Consider the following 19,565-nt stretch of genomic DNA (forward strand, 5'->3'; position numbering starts at 1 on the left):
CTCCATAGCTCCAGGGCGCTTGTCAATAACTCCTGATTCACCCTTCCTCCCTGCTCCCAGATGTGGACACGTGAGCTGGTCCTTACGTGCCGACACTCGATGGCCCATGCCTGCATCTGTGTCCACGGTTTCTCAGGTTGTTACTTCTGCTTCTCCTGTCCAGACTGGAAACTATAGAGCAACAGCCACTTCCTGTGTTGCATCTGGCTGGAGACAACCGCAGGGTGCCAGTGCTGCAAACAGAGGGGCCTGGCTGCCTGTCCCAACCCGCAAGACCTGCAGTCACCAGCTGGACACACAGCCCTCGAGCTGTTTCTCCAGCCCCATGTCCCTGGCAGCATCCTCCCACTGTCCATCACACACTGTAGTCTCACATGTTGGATTCTCATGTTTAAGTGTTGGCTTCCCCACACAAGGACAACCACATCCTGGCCCTGGGCTGTACCATGGCCTTCAGCCTGCATGACAAAGAGTCTCCAGAGCTTGTAGGGAGTTCACAAGACTCCCAGCTATCCTTAGTGAGGGTGGAGAGGAGGGGAAGGCTCACGTTCATAGATCTACCTTCAGGTGTAGGGGAGGCTGGTTGGTTATATAAATGAGTGGGACAGACGGAAGGAGCCCACTCAAAAGGAAGAACCATGCCACCTATGACACAGGCACACGGTGAAAATCAGGTTTTTAACATCAGTTTTAAGTAGTACAAAAGAGTCAAGTACAAAGGGTCTTCAAGGTGTGGGAGATACAGTGTGCATTTCTCCAAGCTGCAGTCGGTTATTCCTGTGTTGGGCAGCAGGTGGCACTCAACTCAGACAGTTAAGAAAAGGAAACTGGAGAGTTGCTTAACTTATTTCCAGTAACTTCTCCCTCCTCCCCTCAGGGCCTTCCCCAGCCCCACCTCCTGTTCTCGGCCTAGGCCACGTCCTCTAGAGGTTCCAGATGTCGGGTTCCAGATGTCTGGTCTCAGCGTGGGGGAACTATCTCTGGAGAAACCCTCCCTCCTCGAGCTGCCCAGGCAAGATGTGAGTGTGCCCAGGAGAAGGCCAGAGAAGGAGAGGGGTGGGACAAGAGAGAGCAGAACACAGCGTCCGTGTGTGTACACATGCACACATAGCAGATACTCCAGAAGGATCTGAAATTCGCCTGTGGCTTCTGGCAGCCTTCTTCGTCTGAGGGAGGAAACATTTCGTTATCCCTCCATTGAGCCCTCCTGGCTCCCTGGAATGCCAGGATGGTATTGGGCTGGCTGAGGCAGGAGGCAGCCCTCCCATCTGGATGAAACTTGGGAGAGGCACAGCAGTGATGTGTTCAGAAGGTGAGACACTCACAGACCTGGGCCCAAGCTGGGCAGGAGCCCATTGGAACTGAGGAATAAAACAGGAAATGGACAGAGTGGACAGGAAGTTCCCAGATCCCCTGCCTTTGCCAGGCCTCTCAATCACCATCTTGTCCCCACTACTCACAGGTGCTGGCTGCTGCTCTGGGGAGTCCTCCAGGCTTACCCCACAGAGGGCTCTGTGCTGCTGGCCTGGCAGCTACCCCAACCGCTGACATCTCCCGGGTACCCAGAGCCCTATCCCAGAGGCCAGGAGAGCAGCACTGACATCATGGCTCCAAGGGGCTTGGCTGTGAGACTGGTCTTCCAGGACTTCGACCTGGAGCCATCCCGGGACTGTGAAGGAGACTCTGTCACAGTGAGCTGGGGTCCTTCAGGGGATCTGGGGCCCTGAGTCAGCCTCTAGAGGAAGAATGAAGAGCCCACATCAGGGGCCTGGGGTTCAGCTTCCCTGGGAGAGGTGCTGATCTGCCCATGCACAGCTTCCCTCCAGCACCTCTGCCTGCCCCATACAATCTGGACTCCATAATCAAGGGAGAGGTGCAGGATAGGCCCTGTGTTTTAAAGACCTGCAACAGGACACACAAAAATTGTAGATATATAAAGTACAAAAGTTCAGGGGTGCATACATCAAGTTGTGTTGAGAACCTGCTTTTTCCAGTTAGGAAGCTGGGCACAGATAATAACAACAGATTAAATACCAAGTTAAGACTGAGTTCACCTCGAAGGAGGCACTATAAAACTTCCCACAGGGTGCAGTGTCATGGTACACACCAGTAATCCCAGCATTCTGGGAGGCTGAAGCAGGTAGATCACAAACTCAAGCCACCCTGGGCAATTTAGTAATTTATTCTATCCTTTGATTCAGAAAATAGCTTGCATTATTTCTTTAATAATTTCTCAGTGTCTGCTTTCTTTACTTTCTCTTCCTGGATTTATAATTCAACTACAGGGCCCTACAGGGCTGTCTTTAACTAATGCTGGACACAGAAAGTTACCCAGCACAGTGGAAGGTGTTGGGATGAGGTTGTGTGGGAGCAGAGCGGCCAGAGGGGAGGCACTGAATCTGTAGATTGGCAGCTGTGTTGCTGGAAGCATCGTGTTGCTCTTAGATACTCTGTGATGAGCGGAGCAGAAGCAGGCTCTGTCTTCTAAGGCCTTAGGAGCAGAGACTTCTGCAGGAACCCTGGGGTTCTCAAGGAGTCCTTGAGAGAGGGAAAATATGATGGCTCTTACACAACAATTATAGTAAGCTAGAGATATTTGAGCATGTGGTCATCCTGGAAGAAATTTGGGAGTCAATGTGAAAACAAAATCTACTCGAAGCTGGGTGTGGTAGCACACTCCTGTAATCCCAGCACTCAGGAAGCTGAGGCAAGAGGATCATTGGGAGTTCGAGACCAGCCTGGGCTACAAAGTGAGCCCAAGGCCAGCCTGAACTCATAGCAAGACCCTGTCTCAAAAAAAGAAAAAAAAAAAAAAAAAAGCTACTTGAGGAAGATCCCGCAGCTCCTGAGCGCTTACCAGGTCACTTCTAGACGGGGTAGTGGTTGTCAACAGATATGATCCTGTGACCACCAGTGTGTAGGCTCATCTCACATCTACCTGCTCCACCTTCCAGATCTCAGGCAGTGGGATGCTTCCACACCAGCTCTGTGGTCAACAGGACTCCCCTTTCGACAGCCCTGCTGGTCAGAGAGAGTTCCTGTCCTCTGGGAGGAGTTTGCGGCTGACCTTCCGTGCACACAGTTCCTCCCAGGAGCAGCCCACCCACCTCCACAAAGGCTTCCTGGCTGTCTACCAAGCTGTGGGTGAGTCTCTCCTGAGAGTTCAAGGAAAGAGTGTCTGTTCCCAGCTATGATGCCTGCTTTCTTGAAGCCACAAATGGAAGCTCTAGTTTGGGCTGAGGGTGCAGGAACCCCACCCAGTTCAAGAGCAGCCATTGCTCCTTGATGCTTAATTAATCCAGGATGATTTACAGACCCAATGTCTGCAGATCAAGAGACGTCAAAAAAGGACTGAGAAGGTAGAGCCCTTGCCTAACTTGTATGAAGCCCTGGGTTCAAGTCCTCGGGCAAATGGCACACTGTAACAATACTGGCAGGGATGGAGGAGGGAAAAAAAGGGAGAAGGGAGGAGGAAGAGATGATGTGTTAGAAGGGGGGATATTTGGAGGGGGATTAATGGTAAAATGTCTTTAACCATAATAAATTTTTATATTTTAAATATTCTCTGTATAGCCAAGTATGGTGGCTAACTCCTGTAATCCCAGCACTTGGGAAGCTGAGGCAGGTGGATCATTGCAAGTTTGAGACCAGCCGGGGCTACAAAGTGAGCCCCAGGCCAGCCTGAACCACATAGCCAACCCTGTTTCAAAAAGACAATACAAGAAAAACAAAAAACAAGGGCAAGGACTTGCTAAATTTCCCAGGCTGATCTCCCACTGACAGATATTTTGTTGCCAAAAACAATGCTGCTGTGAATATCTTTGCACATATGTGTGAGAATATTCTTGGAAACTGAAATTGTAGGTTAAAAAGTCTTTACCTTTGGGGCCAGTGATATAACTCAGCAACACCAGCACCTGCCTGGCAAGCAAGAGGTGCTGAGTTCAATTCCTGGTACCAAAAAATGAAAAATAATTATAAAAAGTAAAAAGTCTGTACCTTTTTCCTTGTGATTATTGCTGAATTTCTCACCAAAATGTTTTTCACTAATTTATACTCACTCCCACAAATCACATATGAAAGTATTTATTTTCCCATACTCTGCTAATCACAGTTATTTTCAAATTCTAAGTGTTACAATCTGCATGGTAAAATCTTGTTCAACTGTTTTGCTTTGCTTTGCTTCGCTTTGCAATCACTGTGCAGGTCAAACTAAATAGAACCTGACACTTTGCAAGTCTGAGGGAAGTTCTAATGACTGCTATTTTCTACAGCTCTGAGCTGCCAGCCCCTCAGCCAGGCCAGTGGGGGCTCTACAGGCCCCCTCACACCTGGAGCCACCCCCTCGGACATCCACACCTACTGCCAGGAGCCCTATTACCAAGCAGTACCTGCTGGTAAGTCCCCGTGCAGGAAAACAGTTCCATTGCCTGGACCCTCTGAGTGCTTACTCTGTCAGTCCAGTGTCCTCCAGTTGTCAGCCTGTTCTATGTCTCCCCACATTTTACTCCTAGGGGTGCCCAGCTGCCCAGTCCTGGGGACCTGGAAGGACAGGCAGGACCAGCAGAAGTGTCCTCAGTGTGTGCCTGGTAAGTAGTTCTCCACGTAGTGCTTTTCCAAGGCCCAGGTCCCCAGTAAGCCTCAACGGGATGCACAGACTACAGGGCCCGCAGGAGAGCCTCAGGTAGAAAGGGGAGATGAGCAGAGAGGAGGGGCTCATCCCTTATTCTTCCAACAGCAAAGATTGTCTGAGGCAGCCAGATGTAGTGTCACATGTAATCCCAGAACTTTGGAGGCTGAGCCAGGAGGATCATTACAAGTTCAATACCAGCCTGGACTACATAGTGAGACCCTGTCTCAAAAAGACCCCCCAAAAAAAGAGTCTGAGGGAAGTAAAGCAAGAGGGATTTAATCAGGTGATCAAGTGAAGGAGAGAAGAGTTAAAATAACATAAGACCTTTTGTATGTTGTGTTTTAGACACACACAGGGCTCTGAGCCTGCCCTCAAACTCCCTTCCTGGTTGCCACATTCTGTTTTCTTTGGGGAGTACAGGTGTGGGCTGAGGACTGGACCGAGGGCCTCCCACATACCAGACAAACTCTCTCCCACTGAGCCACACTTTAGCCATCTACCTTAAATTTTTTTATTCAGATAAAACTCATCATTTCAACTACTTTAAAGTATACAATTCAGAGAATTCTAGTGTGTTAACAATGTTGTAGGAACATTACCACTAATTCCAGTACACATTCATCACCCTGCCCCTAAAATTCCCCAGATCTCCAACTCCCTCCTCCCCCAGTCCTTGGCTACAGCTAATCTACTTTCTGTCTCTATGGATTTGCCTAATTTGCACATTTCACACAAATGGAATCATACAATATGTGACCCTTGTGTCTGAGTGCAGCACAGTGTTGCCAGGGTTTGCCCGTGTTATAGCAGGTAGCAGCACTTCATTCTTTTTATGGCCATATAATACCCCTGTTTGTATGTATACACCACACTTTGTGTACACATTCCTAAATGGATGGACATTCTGGTTGTACATATTATGAGTAGCACTAAAACAAGCATTTTTATATAAGTTTTTGTATAGACCTACATTGCCAGATCTCTTGGGTATCCAACTAGGAGTGGAGTTGATGAATCACATGGTAATTCAGTGTTTTGTGGAACCACCAGATTATATTTCCATAGCAGTGGCACCTTTTCACATTTCACCAGCAATACAAGGGTACAAGTCTGTCATTTTTGAAGACCATTTTTTGTTTCATTTCTGATTATGCAGCACTAGGGACTGAATCCATGAGCCTTTGCACTGAGCTACATGCCGACCCCTTTTTCTATTTTTAATTTTGAGAAAGGGTCTCATTCTCCCACCAAGTTGCCCAGGCTGAACTTGAACTTACAGTCCTCCCGCCTCAACCCCTCAGGTGCTGGAATTACAGGTGGGCTTTACCTTCTTAATGCACTCAGATCAGCAGAGAACTCCAGGGGTAGCCTGAAAGCCAGAGCTCAGGGAGTGGCTTGGAGGGAGGGTGGTGTGGGAGATACTCTAAGTGAGGGCGAGACACCAAACACAGAGGCACCGATGATAAACCACCCGACACAGGATGTGGCCTGAGAAAAGTCCCACCAAGAGTCTAAGGAGTGGCCAAAGAGGGAGGACGGGGAGACCTGCAGAGCCAGCCCCAACTGTGTGCTCATTCGGGCACCTGCTGCCTGGCCTCAGGCAGGATGCATACCCAGTCACATCAGAGTTGATCCAGTGCTTCTCTGTCCTCTCTCTTTCAGTGTGTGGACGGCCAGTCACACCCCTCGCCCAGGACCCCGGGAACCCCGGCCCTTCCAGAGCCCCCCTGGGCAGCTTCCCTTGGCAAGCCTTCACAGTCATCCATGGCCGTGGAGGCGGGGCCCTCCTGGGCGACAGGTGGATCCTCACTGCTGCCCACACCATCTACCCCAAGGACAGCGCCTCTCTCAGGAAGAACCAGAGCGTGGATGTGTTCCTGGGCCACACGCACATAGATGAGATGCTGCGACTGGGGAACTATCCCGTCCGCAGGGTCACGGTGCACCCTGACTACCGCCAGCACGAGTCCCACAACTTCGATGGGGACATCGCCCTCCTGGAGCTGCAGCACAGTGTCCCCCTGGGCCCCCACCTCCTCCCGGTCTGCCTGCCGGACACTGAGACGCTGTACCGCAGCGGCCTGTGGGGCTATGTCAGCGGCTTTGGCGTGCAGATGGGCTGGCTCACTACCGAGCTGAAGTACTCCAGGCTGCCAGTGGCCCCCAGGGAGACCTGCGAGGCCTGGCTCCGGGAGAGACAGCGGATGGAGGTGTTTACTGACAACATGTTCTGTGTGGAGGACAATACGCAGACGAGCAGTGTCTGCCAGGGGGACAGTGGTAGCGTCTATGTGGTGTGGGATGGTCATGCCCATCGCTGGGTGGCCACAGGCATCGTGTCCTGGGGTGTCGGGTGCGGCAAGGGGTACGGCTTCTACACCAAAGTGCTCAACTACGTAGACTGGATCAAGGGAGTGATGGGTGGCAGGGACTGAGTGTGGGGCTCACGGGCAGGGACTGACCAGCACTGGAGATGTCGAGATCTGGGAGTGAAGGATGAGCCCTTCAAGTCACTGCTGTGACGAGGCACTGTAGAGAAACCCTCCCTCCTCCTCTCAGCCTAGTAGGAAGCAGCACCCCATGGCCCCACCCGCTCCAAGCTGCCTTCAGGTGTGTTTGCTAAAGGGAAGCCCTGCGCAGCTAAGCAGCTGTCACTTGGCAGTCTCGCAGCCACCCCTGCATGCAACTTTTCTGTATTTACCTGTGGAAGAGAGGCCTTCTCACCCCCTGTTGGAAGGCATGCAGACAAACAGATCCTCATGGCATTTTGTTTCTGAAATATTCCAAAGAGCCTTTAATTGCCCTTCAGATATTCAAACTGTTGGCTCGTCACCTACCACAACTCCTACAGGCAACAGTAATTTCTCCTGCTTTGTTTCACCCACTTGACAAGCAAGTTTTTTTCATATAATTCTCCTCATCCTCACATATGTTTGCAAAGGATGTGTTTTTGTCCATGGTTTCAGACAAGAAAGCTGCTATTCAGGAAGATATGTTAACTTGTGACAGTGACCACAGAGGTGGTTTTCCCTGCCCCAGTGTCCGTGATGCCTCTGCCGTTGTCTGCAGGCCCTACCTGCCCGGTGCTGATCCCTGCGTCCTTACAGATTCTCTCCCTGGATGCCCTGCTTCTATGAAGTGGACATTGCCTGCCTTCCCACCCATGCAGATGTTTTGAGGGCCCTGGTACCTGCCTGGGACTTACCACAGACACACTGGCTGGTGTCATTGACGAATATCACAAATCAAAGAAGACAGTGAATTTGTTAGCATTGAGAGCCAACCTGCTGGATAATCAAAGATTAAATTTATCATTGGCCAAGTGTGATGGTGCACCCTGTCCCAGAACTCCAGAGGCTGAGGCAGGAGGATCACTGTGAGCTCAAGGACGTCTTGGGATACATAGTGAGCTCAAGCCCAGCCTAAACTGTAAAGGGAGACCCTGTCTCAAAAAAAAAAAATGTGCATATATGTGATTACTGCTATTTTTTAAATTTATGCACAGTTCAAAGAACTATTAAAAATATTCTTAAAATACTAAGAGATTGTTTTAATGGAATATGATAAGGACCATTTGTTTATTTAGCTTAGGTGTTATTTAATGAGCATATGACATTTTTATTTTATTTTAATTATTTTTATTCCTGAAAAAAGTATTTTTATTAAAAATTAAGTTTCTTCAATACAAAAACATATGTCTATACTTTTGTATATGTGTGTGTGTATATATATATATATATATATCTGTAGATCCAATTCTAGCTCTAAATGTATAGATCTAAATTTACACTTAGAGATATAAATGTATGTATAGCTATACAAATCTAGAGTATAGATACAGAAGAGAGATTGGTACAGAGATACCTCCACAGAAAACCTACCATTGCTTTAAAAGAGAAATTTTTCCCCTAGAAGAAATGAACAGTGTAATGTCAGCTTAAAACAAACATTGGTGCAATTTTTCTATGACTACACCTCAAACTAAGGTTTGAGTGGCTGGGCAGAGTAGAGTGAAGCTGGGCTTGAATTGGTGAAGTCCTGGTTTGTCAATTTTAAGTCATACAACATCACAGCAGAGCAGAACCCCGAACCTCGCCCCCCCCCCATGGAAGAGAAAACTTCAGTTAAAACTTACCCTCTTCCACTACCTCCTTCTTCCCTGCCCTGTCTCCTGTCTGCACCTGTATATCACACACACACACACACACACACACACACACACACACACTCTGCTATCAGCATATTAAAGTGCTGTTAGCCAGACGAGATTCCTTTCCCCCTCGTCTTCTGATCTGATGTGTTTCCTCCTACTTGTCTTTTGTCTTTCCTGACCTGACAGTGCAGTGGCTTATGTCCTGATCAATTGTCAAGTCAGCCCTGCCATCCGATCTGTCCCTCAGCATGAATCACTGGCTGGAGACTCCTCCAAACGTTGGTCATTCATGCATCCTCTATGTGCCTCCTGTCTAGCACATTCTATGAGGACACAGCCAGTGCCAAATGGGGACACCTCTGTCTCTGTGAGTCCTAGATAGTGCCCAGTACATGAAACAGTAGGCAGGTGGGGAGATGGGTCAGGGGGTTCATCATAGAAGGAAATCAGCCTACAAGTGTGTAGGAACCCAGAGGCCTGCTTGAAAAGTGCCAGAGAGCACTGAAACCATGGAGAATTGAAGAAACACTCCCAAAAAGGCAAAATCCTAAAGCAGGACCTTGCCTCCCAGTGGACAGGAGAGCTGTCCTGGGGACCTGAATTCCCCTCAAAAAAGCCCAACTTGCTTTTGCTCTGCAGTTGCACTTTTTTGCTGAGCACTGAGTAATGTGATCCTTGGGTCTCAGAATAGATGCTGAGAACACAGAGTGCCACACTGATAGCTCTAAGACCCTGGTCTACCAGCAAGCCTGTGCCCTGCTTTAGCATCCTCTGACACTACAACCTTTCCTCTAGGACTAAGTGTCCCTGGAGAACAAAACCCCTTCTCCCTGTCTACTCCCAAATGTCCTCCAGTGTCCCCTTATTCCTACCACTTCATCACAGACACTGAGCCCCAGCCTTTCCTGGGCTAGGGCTGCGGGGTGACTACGGACAGGAAGAATGGGATCAAAACTTTTGGAAGCACGTCTAAGGCCCCAGACTCCTGGACTAGATACCACCCTGGCAGGAACACCCAAAGCAGTAGCTGGGGTCCCCATTGCCCTATGCTTAGGAACCTTGAAAACACTGCAGCAGCTGCTAGGAAAGTCTTTGAAGAAACGCTGATTAGCCAGGTATGGTGGCATATACCTATAATCCCAGTGCTCGGGAGGCTGAGGCAGGAAGATCTCCTCAAGGTCGAGGCTAATGTGGGCTAATGTGGGACGAAGAATAGGAGGAAAAAGAAGACGAGGAAGAGGAGGGGGAAGAAGAAAGAAATGATGATTAGATTTACAAGCTGAGGAGTTTGAACCTCCACCCAAAGGTTTCCCCAGGCCTAGAGCTTCAGACCTAGGCTCCTCCCTTCCCCACACAGACCAGCAGGTGGCAGCACCAACAGGACTATCAAAACCAAAACTAAAGAAACTCAGATTTTTTTTTTTTTGGTTTGGTTTGTTTATGCAAATAGTTCATTCCCTCATTCCTCCGGGAATGGTCCCCCTCCACCTCCACAGTCACCCCTCCCCTTTACTGCTCTGCAGGGCTGCTATCTTCCTCAAAGGCTTGGTGAATGAATACGCTGTCAAGACAGCCAAGGACCCAAAAACAAGCAGGCCTGGGAAATGTGAGTAAGGCTGGGGACACCGAGGTGGGAAGAAGGGCCGGGCACAAGAGGCCAGCGGCCGCAGACTCAGGCAGGAGCCAGGGATGCCCTCCCCTCCCCGCATACCCTGTCTGTGCCAGCACACACTCAGGCACACTCATTCACCAACACAGGCACCTGTCCTGAGGGGACACAGAGCTGACGCTGCCTTTCCTTTCTTCCTCTGGGCTCGTAACAGGGAGGTACAAGGGGAAGGGACCCTCACCCTGCTCAGCAGGAGGAACCCCAATTTCCCAGGCCCCATGGAGGGCTTCTCTCAGAGGGCTCTGCTGCACATGCGGGATCCCTTTCCCAGAGCCATGCCCTCCATGCCCCGTCCCATGCTCTGGTCCCCTGCCAGTCCCATTCCGGGAAAAAGAGGTGGTGAGGGGGGCTGGGGCGGGAGCATGATGGGAACATGCAACCTCTGGACTGGACACTGCCCCGGAGGGAACTCAAGGCAGAAGCTGCAGAGGTGCCCCGCCTTCCCTGGGCATCTCCATGGGTCTCCCACAGCCAGAGAGAAGCTCTGGGTGCTCCCCACCAGCCCTGCAGACACCTCCTTCCTTTCCACAGGTGGCTCTTGCTCCTCCTGGCGCCAGCCCTGCTTTGCAGGGTGGGAGGCTCCGTCCCCATCCCTCAGAAGTTCTTTGGGGAGGTGACTTCCCCTCTGTACCCGAAACCTTACCCCAACAACTATGAGACAACCACGATCATCACAGTGCCCCCAGGATACAGGGTGAAGCTCGTCTTCCAGCAGTTTGACTTGGAGCCTTCAGAAGGCTGTCTCTATGACTATGTCAAGGTAGGGGCCAGGTTGGAGGGCAGAGGGCATGCTGCGCAGAAGGCCTGTGCTCCAACTGCCCCAAACGGAGCTGATGGCTGAATAGAGTTCTATGAGCCACTCAACACCACAGATCAGGTGCCTCCGAGTTTTAGGGTGCTCAGTGAGCATCATAGGGAGAAACACAGAGAAGGGGAGACACAGTAGTCACACTGCTGACTCTCTGGGAGTCTTTGAGAAACATCTGTGTCTCAGTTTCCCTGTTTCTATGAGAACATGACCATGACTGCCCACCTCAATAGGAACACCAGAAAGAGAAACGTGCACCAAGGTCCCCACCATCCCCACCCCCAGCATCCACCAAGGAGACTCCCTCCCCACCCTGTCTTTCACATCCAGTAAAGATAAGACTAGGAGTTCGAGCAGGGCCTATGCCTGAGCATCCCGGGCAACAGCCTGGAGGTGGATGAAATAATAGGGAAGCATCACAGCTCCCTAGCACCGAGGACACATCATGCACAGAGAACAGAGACCTGGTGGCCTGGAGGGTGAGGAGTGGGGGCATCTCTGAGGAGAAGAGACAGGGAAGCGAGGCTGCTGGGTTCCAGGGCTTGCATTCAGCCGTATCCATCCAGAGGCCTGGCTGAATTGAGAGGCTGAATAAGCATGTGGGGCACAGAAAGAAGACAGAAACTGAAACCCAGTCCAAGCCTGGTGAAGGAACCATAAAAGCCAGGCAGAGACCACCAGGATGCCAGCGGAAGAAGGCCCCAGGGGGCTGGGGATGAGAGAGATCTGTGACCTGGGGGGTGGGGTGTAAGGCGGTCAGGCATAAAACAGAGATGGGGTGACATCCCAGCCACAGATGACATGCAGAGTCAGTCAGTGGAAGACGCAGATGCCACAGAATGTCTGCAGCACCTCGAGTCCAGCAGGCAGTGACCAGTTGGAGCCACTGTGGGGCACAGTTCACTCTAGGGTACAGAGAGGGATCCAACTCTCAGCCCGACTTCTTCCTCCACCTTGTCCATCTCCCACCAGATCTCTGCTGATAAGAAAAATCTTGGGAGGTTCTGTGGGCAGCTAGGGTCCCCCCTGGGCAACCCTCCAGGGAAGAAAGAATTTGTGTCCAAAGGAAACAAGATGCTGCTGACCTTCCACACAGACTTCTCCAACGAGGAGAGTGGAGCCATCATGTTCTACAAGGGCTTCCGGGCCTATTATCAGGCTGTGGGTAAGTTGTGCCTGAGGGGAGCTCTTCTCCTTGGCCTTAGCAGAAAGGGAAACTTTGAATCAAAAGGAGCCCAATGCCTGGCTTTCCTTGTTTCTCCCCTCAAAAGAAGGGGCTTGTCAAACTTGGACTGTGCCCTGACTGGGCAATTCCCAGGAAGCATTAGAGAGGCCCGGATGGCCTGGCAGCCGGGAATGGAGTTGTCTCTAGGCCTCTGGTGAGTGACTGACCTCTCTGAGACCAGAGCCCTTCAGGAATTTTCTGGCTTGGATTCAACCCTTCCTTCTGAATCTCCTGCAGACCTCAACGAATGTGCTTCCCAGAGCAACTCGATAGAGGATGACTCCCAGCCCCGCTGCCAGCACCTCTGTCACAACTACATCGGTGGCTACTTCTGTTCCTGCCGGGCAGGCTACGAGCTTAGGGAGGACAGGCACTCCTGCCAGGGTGGGTCAAGTGAGATTTGGGGGAGGGGGCACTGAGCTGAAATTGCTGGGCTCTTGGTGACCCCTGAGACTTTGCTTTCACAGCTGAGTGCAGCAGCGAGCTGTACACAGAGCCATCAGGCTACATTACCAGCCTGGAGTACCCCCAGCCATACCCCCCAGATCTGCGCTGCAACTACAGCATCAGGGTAGAACGGGGCTTCACCCTGCACCTCAAGTTCCTGGAGCCTTTTGAAATTGATGACCACCAGCAAGTGCACTGCCCCTATGACCAACTCCAGGTACAGCCATCCTACCCAATGGCCTCCTAACCTCTCCTTTTCACATCCAAGTGGCTCCTCTCATCCCTATTTCCTCCTGGATCCTCTGGTCAACCCAGACAGAGGTGACCAGCTTCACACCTGGGTTCAGGGCTGGGCAAGTTCCTGCACAGGAGTCCAGTGGGTCCTTTCCACCTCCAGCTGAAAACATACACAAGGCAAATTTCAGCCCTGTGTAAAAATCCCCCAGCTGGAAGGCAAACTCTCCCTCCTTTCCCATCAGATCTACGCCAACGGGAAGAACATAGGCGAGTTCTGTGGGACACAAAGGCCTCCTGAACTAGACGCCCGCAGCAATGCTGTTGACCTGCTGTTCTTCACCGACGAGTCAGGGGACAGCCGGGGCTGGAAGTTGCACTATACCACAGAAAGTAAGGCCAGTGGGCTGCAGGTGTCACTCAAGGCAGCGTTGTAGCATGCATGAGAGCCTGGGTTCCACCCCTAGCACCAAGATCAATAAAGAAAGATGAAATCTGACAATAAGGCTCCCAAGGGCCTCCCTCACTGGGGTGAAGGATGACTGGTGGCTCTGAAACATTCATGTTTCTTCCAACAGTCATCAAGTGCCCACAGCCCAAGCCCCTAGATGAGTTCACCGTCATCCAGAACCCACAGACACAGTACCAGTTCCGGGACTATTTTATTGTCACCTGCAAAAAAGGCTACCAGCTCATTGAGGTAAGATCCCAGGGCTGCGGGGACCTGGCACCCGGGCTCCATCTTCTGGGAGGAATCCAGGTGGGTCCCTCCACAGCAGCTCCAGGTTCACATCCAGCAGAACCACAGAGGTTGAGCTGGTCGACCAGCTCTCCAACTTGAGTGCACACCACAAACACTCAGAGAGTTTTTAAAAATATTAGTGTCTGAGTCTCTTACTGAATGACTCTCTCATCCATCTGACTATACCTTGGCATTAGAATTTAAAATTACTCAGGTGATTCTGATACAGAGCCAGGTTTGAGAGCTACTGACCTTGTCCATAACTCACAGTACAGTTGAGAACAGGAAATAATTTTGTATGGTAGGGTTAGGACCCCAACCTCCTGCTCCCGGCCTCTTTATACGCTCCAGGGGTCTCACATTAGACTCGCCGCCCTCTCAGCTTTGCAGACTCTGGATGGAACATGGTTTTATCTATGTGCCATGGTCACAAAATCTCATAAACTGAAACACTTTCCCAAAACTGTACAATTGGAATCTCCAATTTTCCAGGGTCTTGTCCCTGCTGTCTGCTGGACTGCTGCAGCACTTAGCCGAGATCAGTATCTTACCCTGGATAGTCGAGGTGTGTCTATGATCACACTGCCTGAACACACTCCATCTCTCTGAAAAAGACTGGAGGACAGTGATGTTTTGGGACAGGCCATGCCCTTAAGAAAACTGTAATGTAGGCTAGAGGACTGTTGAAGGCCTCAGCTGGCAGGGCCCTCCAGAGAGGGAAAAGCCTAAGTCTTTTGTCTCAAAACAAAACACTCATTCTGCCTGTGGTTTTAAAATTACAAATTGTGGAGTTTAATGGAAGTAGGCAAAAAACTAGAGGGGAGATTTTTGTGTCCACCAATTAGCCTTTGGTCTGACTTTCTGCTGTGTAACTCAGTGTCCCCTGTGGCTCTGGACTAAGCGGGCTGGCCACAGTCAGGAGACAGACACTGAGTTGAGTTCTGAAAGTTTGGAAGCTGTCTTTACATCTGCTCCAGCTCCTGCATGGTCCGGGCAGGAAAGGTTGCTATGCGTCTCTGGTGCTCATGGCTTCTCTGACCTCTGCTCACACAGGGGGACCAGGCACTGATGTCCTTCTCAGCTGTCTGCCAGGACGATGGCACATGGCATCGTGCCATGCCCAGGTGCAAGAGTAAGTCACAATTCCGGGATATGTCTGCCCCCAGGGCCCTCCAGCCCCCTTTTATTCAGATATGAGCTAAGAAGAAAAAAGGGTGTCCAAACTAAGACTTTCCCCGAAGAAACCTCCCCATACTTGTCCCTTCTCAGGAACTGACAGACTCCACAACACCTGAACAGACTACCCAACTTCGCTGATCACAAGCACCATCCTCACTGGTCACAGTTCTCTAAAGTCATATTTCTCACTGGGTCATATTTCTGTCCATTTTGCAGACAGTGCACACACGTGCATGTGCACACATACACACTCACACACACGTTCTCTGTTCTCATCCTACCTGTACTCTTTCCAAGTCAGGGACTGCGGACAACCCCGAAGCCTGCCTAATGGGGACTTCCGGTACATCACCACCAAAGGGGTGAACGTCTATGAGTCCCGCATCCAGTACCACTGCCGAGGGCCATATTACAAAATGAAGACCCGAGCTGGCAGCAATGAGTCAGAGCGAGGTAAGGACACACACCCACGGCAGTCTTCTCCTATACACCCTCAGAGACATCCTCTGAGAGCGCTTCCAATAAGACCCCAAGGGAATGTAGAATAAGTGGGTGCCCAGAGCCTTGGCTTCAGAGGCCTTCGGGGCCTACTGCAGACAGTAGATTTGAAGGAGAAGACACCTGATTGATGCAAAAGGAGACTTGAACCTCTTAGAGTCACTTCCTTCCACCTACCACGACTACCACCTGTAACAACACCAGCATCACCTCCAGCCAGCACCAATCCTAATACAGTCACCACCATTGCAATACCAACACCAACAACAAGAATACCAACACCATCTCCACCATCATTGTCAACAAAACTACAATCACCGCCAGCACTACCATCCCCACTAACACCTCCGCCAATGTAACTGCCTGCGGTAACACTGTGACTGCCATTGTAACACCACAGTTACAATGTTCCCTACCATTCTCCCCTCTCAGACAGGTATATCATGATGTTTTTGTATTTAGGTTTATTTAGATGCTCTCAAACCCCCACAGATATGCTTAACTTTTTCAAAAAAGAATGGGGGGATAGCTGGGTAATAAAGTTCTTCTCTAGCATGAATTCCTGAGTTCAACTCTCAGCACTGGAAAAAACAACACATTCATTGAAACATGTTTGTGCTGGGCATGGTTGTGCTGGTGCACATCTGTAATCCTAGCACTTAGGAGGCTGAGGCAGGAAGATTGCTGAGAATTTGAGGCTAACCTGTGCTACATAGAGAGTTCAGCCAGCCTAGAATACACAGCAGGAACTTGTCTCAAGAAACAATAACAAGCTGGGATTGGTGGCACACACCTGTAATCCCAGCACTTGGGAAGCTGAGGCAGGAGGATCACTACAAGTTCAAGGCCAGTTTGGGCTACAAAGTGAGTTCAACCCGAACTACATAGCAAAACCCTGCTTCAAAAATGAAAAAAAAGTTAGTTCAAGGTCAGCCTGAACTGCATAGTGAAACCCTGTCTCAAAAAGGTGAAAGAAAGAAAGAGGCCAGGGATTTAGCACAGTGGCATAAGCACCTGCCTGGCAAGTGCAAGGTTGTAAGTTTGATCCCCAGTAAAGAATCAAACAAAAAGAAACAGATTTGGGACAAGTATGAATCCTGGGTTATATATGATATTCATGTAAGGCTGGGCTTTAGAGTCAGACAACCCTTACTAGATTGTGTGGCCACATGCAAATTTTTTCCCCTATTATTGGGGATGAACTACTTACTTCTTGAGATAGGATCTCACTAAATTCCCCAAGTGAGAAGGGATTTAGCTCAGTTGGGCAATTCCTGCCTGGCCAGTTACGAGGTTCTGAGTTCAAGTCCCAGAAACAATAAATAAATAAATAAATAAATAAATAAATTTCTCAGGTAGAGGTCAAATTTATGATCCTCCTGCCTCAATCTCCCAGAATGCTAGAATTACAAGTATACACTCCACGTCTGGCTCTTCACAAGAATTATTTAAACTCTATTTCCTCGTCTATAAAATGAAAATAATACACACCCTCAAGTGTCACTGTGGCACTTAAATGAAAAAAATGCAGCTAAAGTATCTAGGAACAAGCATTGCATATTGTCAACCATCAGAAAATGTAGCTAGAATCTCACTGCCAAGGTGTAATCACTGATAAGATTCAAGATTGGAATACATTTCTTCCGATGTTTATTTTTGTTTTCACAAATAAGCCTCATATCAAACATATTTTAAGTGTTATGATTTTTTTAACTTAACATTAAGACAAAAAATATATATATGAATACTCTCAGTGTTTTTGGTATTAATTCACATAGCTTTGAACCAGTTAACTTGGACCTTTCCCCACCCTGGCTCCATATCTTCCCGCTCTAATCCATCCAACCCTTAGTGCACACCAGGCTCTGGGATTCAGTTTCTTGCCTGTCACCTCTCCCTGACTGTGGCCCTCTCCCCCAGGGCTGTTCACCTGCACTGCCCAGGGCACCTGGAAGAACGAGCAGGAAGGGGAGAAGATCCCTCGGTGTCTGCCAGGTGAGTGCGACCCTCCCAGGCCAGGCTGGAACCCTCTGGGCCTCAGAAAAGGTGGCATAAAGCGAGGTGACAGAGAGGAGGAATAAGGCAAAAGGATGGGGAGGCTCCCTAGAGAAAGCAACTCATCCTGACATTCCAGCAACTTCGCAGCAGCAAGAAAGTCAGGGACTAAAAACACAAGAGAAATGCCAGGAAAAAATAAACCACAACGAAGGAAGAAGCCAGTGGCAGCCCAAAGGACAGGTGTGGGAATGAAGAAGAAAGAAAAGAGTAAAAACCAAACGGAAGGGAGAAGCCGGGCGTAGCGGCTCAAGCCTGTAATCCCAGCATTCAGGAAAGAGCGTTGCAAATTTGAGACCAGCCTGGGCTACAAAGTGAGCTCAAGGCCAGTCTGAACAGCATAGCGAGATCCCGTCTCAAAAAAGACAAAAAAAAGGAAGGGAGGGAGGGAAAGGGAATGGAGTGACCTGGAGAGGGAAGCAGAACACGGGGGCTCTGCAGATGGCCCTGTTCCCTCTGACCTCCTGTACCCTCTCCCCCTGCCCTAGTGTGCGGGAAACCTGTGCACCCCGTGGAGCAGAGGCAACGCATCATCAGTGGGCAGCGAGCCAAGGAGGGCAACTTCCCCTGGCAGGTGTACACCATGCTCTCCAGCCCTGGGGGTGGGGCCCTGCTGGGGGACCGCTGGATCCTCACCGCTGCCCACACCGTGCACCCTAAGGGACAAATCAAGCAGGACAATAACCAGTCCACAGAGATATTACTGGGCCACACACATATGAAAGAGCTCAGGAAATTGTCAAACCACCCTATCCACTCAATCAGAATCCACCCAGACTACCGTCAGGACCAGCCCAACAATTTTGATGGGGACATTGCCCTGTTGGAGTTGAAAAATAGCGTCACCCTGGGCCCCAACATCCTCCCCATCTGCCTCCCGGACAATGAGACCTTCTATGACCACAGCCTCATGGGCTATGTCAGTGGCTTTGGGTTAACAGAGGATCGGCTTCCTGATAGCCTCAGGTTTGTTCGCATTCCTGTAGCTGAGCGACAATTATGTGAGAGCTGGCTCCAGAGCCATAAACGGGATGATGTGTTTTCTCAAAACATGTTCTGTGCAGGGGGCCCAACTTTAAAGCAAGATGCTTGCCAAGGGGACAGTGGAGGTGTTTTTGTAGTGAAAGACCACAAGAAAGATCGCTGGGTGGCCACGGGCATTGTGTCCTGGGGCATTGGGTGTGGCCATGGATATGGTTTCTACACCAAGATACTCAGCTATGTGGATTGGATCAAGAAAGAAATGGGTGAGGAGGAATACTGAGCCCAGGATTCAATAGGTCAAAAGCCAGGGTACAGTGTATAAAAGCAGTCACCTGACCAGTTGATCACCAATAAGAACTCATTAAAATCACAGATGCAGAAAGATACTGTGTGAAATAAACTCTCTCTTCTATCATTCCATCCACATTCTTTACCAAAAGGCTGCCTTCCATTCCTCTAAGAATTGCAGAAGATTACCAATCAAGCTGTCATTTTCCTCTTCTGTTTTTATACCTTTGGGAAAATAAATAAACCCCATTCCAAATAAATTTTAAAGAGATTACATTGTAATGCTTGCTTCAGGGGCAAGGATATAGCTAAGCAGCACAGTGCCTGCCTGGCGAGTGCAAGGTCCTGAATTTGATTCCCAGTACAAAAAAAAGCTCACTTCGGCAGCACATATATTTAAAAAAGATCACAGTGTCTAAAATGAATCCAAAATAGTATCTAAGATAAAAATGTTTAATATGGTCATGTTAAAATATCTACTGAGGCAGTGAGAACTATTAAATTTATGTACACATTTACAATTAAGGTAAAGATAACAGTATATTTTTATATTTGAGGAGTGGATTTTTTGTTCTTTTTGTTTTGTTGATACTGGGAATCAAACTCAGGACCTCGAATTTGCCAGACAGGCATTGTACCACTGAGCTATA

At 49.6% G+C, this 19,565-nt stretch overlaps 2 protein-coding genes across 3 annotated transcripts; both read left to right on the top strand.

Annotated features, from left to right (window-relative positions):
* The first annotated feature begins 880 nt into the window (after positions 1–880).
* C1rl (complement C1r subcomponent like) lies at positions 881–8,174 on the top strand. Of its 2 annotated transcripts, none has more exons than XM_003463233.4 (6): positions 881–1,019; positions 1,463–1,691; positions 2,955–3,144; positions 4,275–4,397; positions 4,515–4,589; positions 6,296–8,174. In XM_003463233.4, exons 1-6 carry the CDS (start codon positions 937–939, stop codon positions 7,066–7,068), a joined length of 1,473 nt encoding a protein of 490 aa, XP_003463281.1. In that variant the 5' UTR covers positions 881–936; the 3' UTR covers positions 7,069–8,174. The 2 variants fall into 2 exon arrangements, with proteins under 2 accessions (XP_003463281.1, XP_063093670.1); XM_063237600.1 differs by lacking the exon at positions 881–1,019 and adding an exon at positions 1,032–1,312.
* A 2,038-nt stretch (positions 8,175–10,212) lies between these two features.
* On the top strand, positions 10,213–19,175 carry C1r (complement C1r). Its single transcript, XM_005000636.4, has 11 exons — positions 10,213–10,392; positions 10,987–11,215; positions 12,236–12,428; positions 12,726–12,872; positions 12,956–13,152; positions 13,415–13,562; positions 13,748–13,869; positions 14,965–15,043; positions 15,388–15,543; positions 17,509–17,583; positions 18,132–19,175. Coding segments are annotated over exons 1-11 (2,124 nt in total). The 5' UTR covers positions 10,213–10,390; the 3' UTR covers positions 18,908–19,175.
* The last annotated feature ends 390 nt before the right edge of the window (positions 19,176–19,565 follow it).

This window comes from Cavia porcellus, unplaced genomic scaffold, assembly GCF_034190915.1.
Source record: "Cavia porcellus strain 051 isolate PalLab524CR breed Dunkin Hartley unplaced genomic scaffold, mCavPor4.1 scaffold_27, whole genome shotgun sequence".
Lineage (NCBI taxonomy): Eukaryota > Metazoa > Chordata > Mammalia > Rodentia > Caviidae > Cavia > Cavia porcellus.

What these genes read in the sequence shown, in the direction of transcription:
- C1rl (XM_003463233.4), top strand. Translation starts at nt 937, where the DNA reads ATGTCGGGTTCCAGATGTCTGGTCTCAGCGTGGGGGAACTATCTCTGG. An exon ending in GTGAAGGAGACTCTGTCACA is followed by an intron (nt 1,692 to 2,954) that starts GTGAGCTGGGGT and finishes TCCACCTTCCAG; the next exon opens with ATCTCAGGCAGTGGGATGCT. An exon ending in GTGTCCTCAGTGTGTGCCTG is followed by an intron (nt 4,590 to 6,295) that starts GTAAGTAGTTCT and finishes TCTCTCTTTCAG; the next exon opens with TGTGTGGACGGCCAGTCACA.
- C1r (XM_005000636.4), top strand. An exon ending in GTCTCTATGACTATGTCAAG is followed by an intron (nt 11,216 to 12,235) that starts GTAGGGGCCAGG and finishes ATCTCCCACCAG; the next exon opens with ATCTCTGCTGATAAGAAAAA. An exon ending in GGACAGGCACTCCTGCCAGG is followed by an intron (nt 12,873 to 12,955) that starts GTGGGTCAAGTG and finishes TTGCTTTCACAG; the next exon opens with CTGAGTGCAGCAGCGAGCTG.